General features: G+C 45.8%; 1 protein-coding gene across 1 annotated transcript; it reads right to left on the reverse strand.

Annotated features, from left to right (window-relative positions):
- Nucleotides 1-742: 742 nt before the first annotated feature.
- On the reverse strand, nucleotides 743-3152 carry LOC138983166 (uncharacterized). The gene is made up of 2 exons (XM_070356577.1): nucleotides 1839-3152; nucleotides 743-925 (listed from the first exon to the last, which is right to left on the reverse strand). The coding sequence occupies exons 1-2, from the start codon at nucleotides 3150-3152 to the stop codon at nucleotides 743-745; spliced, it is 1497 nt and encodes a 498-aa protein (XP_070212678.1).
- Between the last annotated feature and the right edge of the window lie 652 nt (nucleotides 3153-3804).

Below are 3804 nucleotides of genomic sequence, written 5' to 3' on the forward strand. Positions count from 1 at the left end.
AATTCTTCATCCTCAGATGAGTGGGGAACAGGTTTCCTTGAGAGTGCGTCTGCTATGACCAGTTCTTTCCCTGGAACATGACGGACCGCAAAGTTGAATCTTATGAGACAAAGTAGAAGTCTCTGACAACGAATGGGTGTATTGTCGATGTCTTTCGACGACATGAGTGGTACCAACGGCTTGTGGTCTGTCAAAAGTTCGAACCTGTCCAGACCGATGAGATACTGTGAGAATTTCTCACAAGCGAAGACTGACGCCAGACACTCTTTCTCAATCTGACTGTATCTGCGTTCCGCTTCTGTCAGCGTTCTTGAGGCATACGCAATGGGTACGAGATTATCGTCGATCCACTGCATCAGTGCAGCTCCCAGGCCGTAGCTACTACTGTCTGCACTCACCACCGTCTTCCTGTCTGGACTGTAAAATCCAAGAGCTGGTGATTGTGAAATCTGCCGTTTCACTGCCTCAAATGCTTGCTGTTGTGCTGGTCCCCAGCACCACGCAGTTTCCTTCTTAAGTATATTGGTGATTGGCTTGAGTGTTGATGCCATGTGCGGTACAAACTTTTTCAAATAGTTCAGCATTCCACACAGTGTTCTCAGTTCTGTGACGTTGGTAGGTGGAGGCATGTCCCTAATGGCCTTCACCTTGTCAGGATCTGGGCTGACGCCGGCCTCATTGATCCGATTCCCGAAGTATTTTACTTCCTTCTGTCTCAGGTGGCATTTGGACTTGTTGAGTTTCAGCCCCGACTTCTCGATTCGCTCCAGCACCGTATCGAGACGACGGTCATATGCTCTTCCATGGTGCGGCCATACACAATAGTGTCGTCCATGATGGTTTCGCACCCTTCCAGTCCCTGGAGTGTTTCTTTCATTTTGTGCTTGAAGACTTCTGGGCCTAGAGAAATTCCCATAGGAACCCTCTGGAAACAGAAACGCCCGAATGGAGTCATGAATGTGGTGAGCTTCTGGCTGTCTTCTGCCAATGGAACTTGGAAAAATCCAGACGCTGCATCCAGAGTGGAGAATACGGTAGACTCGGCCATTTTGGACGCAATGTCTCCAAAGTTTGGAATAATAATAATAATAATATGGGAGATTTATAGAGCGCTTTACATTCTCAAAGCGCTTTACAATGACAAACATACATAATACATACAAAGCAAAGCAAAAGCATGTGCAGCAGCATTCAGCACACAAGTGAACAACGAAACTCAAACTCTACATCAATACAATCTGCAAGCATGCTAACACAGGCAAAACATTCAAACATTCAAACACCTGATTCAAAAATGCACCATGTTGAAATAAAATTAATCAAAATACTGGGTGAAGAAGTGTGTTTTAAGGTTTGATTTGAAGGAACAGAATGTTTTGCAGTGTCGGATAGAGTAAGGGAGAGAGTTCCACGCAACGGCAGCAGAGTGGGAGAAGGCTCTCTGGCCGTGCTGTTTGCGACTAAAAGAAGATAGACGGAATATTCTAGTGTCTACAGAGGAGCGGAGGGATCGTGAGGGTGTATAGAGTGTGAACAGGTCAGACAGATAGGATGGGGCTGAGCCAGATATTATCTTGTAGCAGATACAGCAGCACTTATATTGGATTCTCAGCTCTACAGGGAGCCAATGAAGTTTCTTTAGCAAGGGGGAACAGGACTGGGACCGAGGGGCTTTGCAGACAAGCCGGGCTGCAGAATTTTGAACGCGCTGCAAAGGATGGATGACAGACTGAGGACAGCCAATGAGAACAGAATTTCCGTAGTCTAATCGGGCGCTTGACGGCTTTGTTCAGTCTTTTATAGTCCACACAAATTTTGATGCTGCCGTTCTGTTTCACCACCGGCACCATGGGTGCACACCAGTCGCTGGGTTCAACAACCTCTCGAATTATTCCAGCTGACTGCGTTCGTTCTAACTCCGCCTTCACATTCTTCTGAATGGCGAATGGTACTCTGCGAGCTGTAGTCACGCAATAAGGCTCTGCATCTTCCCTCAGCCTGATAGGGACTGGATCAGTGTGTAGTAGTCCTGTAGTGCCAAACACATTTCTGTGTACTTCTTCGACTCGTGTCACTAGCCCCATCTTTGCTGCGACTGATCGACTCAGTAGGTTGTTGCCTACCCTACTGGTTACTACAACGACCTTGAACTTGTAGTGGTTCTCTTTGTAGTTGGTCTGTGCGTAGAATTCTCCTCGCACGGTCAATCTACCTCCTGGTGACGTCAACACAGCAGCAGACTTTTTCAGCTTTGGCTGCTTTTTCAGTTTCCTGAAAGCTTGTTTAGACATAATAGAAATGTCAGCGCCTGTTTCGATTTTAAATCGAACATCAGTGTCCTTGATGCGAAGTGTGGTCATCCACGGTTCAGTTTTTTCAGTGACGACTGCGTCAAGCAAAAACTCTTCTTGCTGCTCACCGTTCTCTTCTTCTTCAGAGTCTGTCACTACTTCATGCACAGCCGTGCGACACATTCTTTCGAAGTGGTTCTTTGTGCTGCACTTCCTACAAATCTGACCTTGTGCTGGACATTTCTCTTTGCTCTGATGCTTGTAGCCACATTTTCCACACTGACCTGATTTGTTCTCTTCTCTTCCTCCTCTTTGTGGGGGACGAAAACTTGAGCCACCGCGCCTGGGTCTAGGCTGCTGTCCATGACCTCTGTTGTAACCTCTGCCTCTTGAGCTATGAGAGTGTGACATCGAGTGTCTGAACTGTGCTTCGCCAGTGGTACCTGTGGACTCATTATCCTGTTTAGACTGGTTCTTGATCTGCTCATACTGTCTAGACATTTTCAGTGCTTTGTCTAGTGTCAAATCCTGCTGTAACTGCAGTTTTTCTCTCAAGTGAATATCAAGGAGACCGACTACTAATCTGTCCCTAATTTGGTCTTCCTCATCCTGGTAGTTGCAGTGCTTTGCTAACTCTCTGAGTGCTCTGTAAAACTCTTCTACTGTTTCACCATGTCGCTGTCTTCTCTGTTGTAGCTGTGACCTTTCGTAGATGACATTTTTCTTCACCACAAAGTAGCTGTCCAGCTTCTGAACCAGAGTATCAAAATCTGTGTCTTCCTCGTCGACTTCATCGCCGTCTTCATTCCGTGTCTTGCCAAAATGTAGCGACCGGAAAACCTTTTCTGCATCGGGACCCATGACGTACAACAGTGTGTCGCGCTGGACATCCCCTGCTTCATCTTTCAACTTTGATGCATTTCTAAAACGCTTGAATTCACTTATCCAGAGAGGCCACTCTTCTGCTTGCCGATGTCGATGTTATGGTGACACTTTGCACTCAAAATTACACAGTTCTGCATGAAAGTTCAGTTTCACTTCTGACACCATGTTCAGGATAGCCTTGCATTAAACAATGGAACCCAAAGATGTGTTGAACTTGAAAGGTATCATTTTATTTGTTCAGGATGGAACAACATGGTAACAATCAAAAACATGGCGGACATCGACTGCCCGGATGTGGCTGTTTGATCAAGAGTTAATTCCCTTGAATGTTAGTCGCGAGTAGGCCTACGTGATTATGTACACTAATCATGTCATTTCCAAACACATGTGGCACTATAATTCCAGGTTTTAGACATACACTGCATTACTGCGGTGCAATTATTTCTTCTGATCTTGCTTTAGTGTCTTCCTTGACAGGAGGGAGAGAAGATTATGTCTCTGTAGTGACTTTGGTAATGACTTCAGGCTTCGCTCTTTCTACAGATGTTTAGTCACAACTTCAACTCACAGATAACCGACGAAGCATCTTCGTTTCAAAATCTAAACAACAACATGAAAACGACCGTCG

This window comes from Littorina saxatilis, linkage group LG12 (assembly GCF_037325665.1).
Source record: "Littorina saxatilis isolate snail1 linkage group LG12, US_GU_Lsax_2.0, whole genome shotgun sequence".
NCBI classification, from domain to species: domain Eukaryota; kingdom Metazoa; phylum Mollusca; class Gastropoda; order Littorinimorpha; family Littorinidae; genus Littorina; species Littorina saxatilis.

Coding starts and splice junctions, on each gene's coding strand:
- LOC138983166 (XM_070356577.1), bottom strand. CDS start 3,152: ATGGGTCCCGATGCAGAAAAGGTTTTCCGGTCGCTACATTTTGGCAAG. Junction 926..1,838: donor GTGCACCCATGGTGCCGGTG/GTGAAACAGAAC, acceptor TTCTGTTTCCAG/AGGGTTCCTATGGGAATTTC.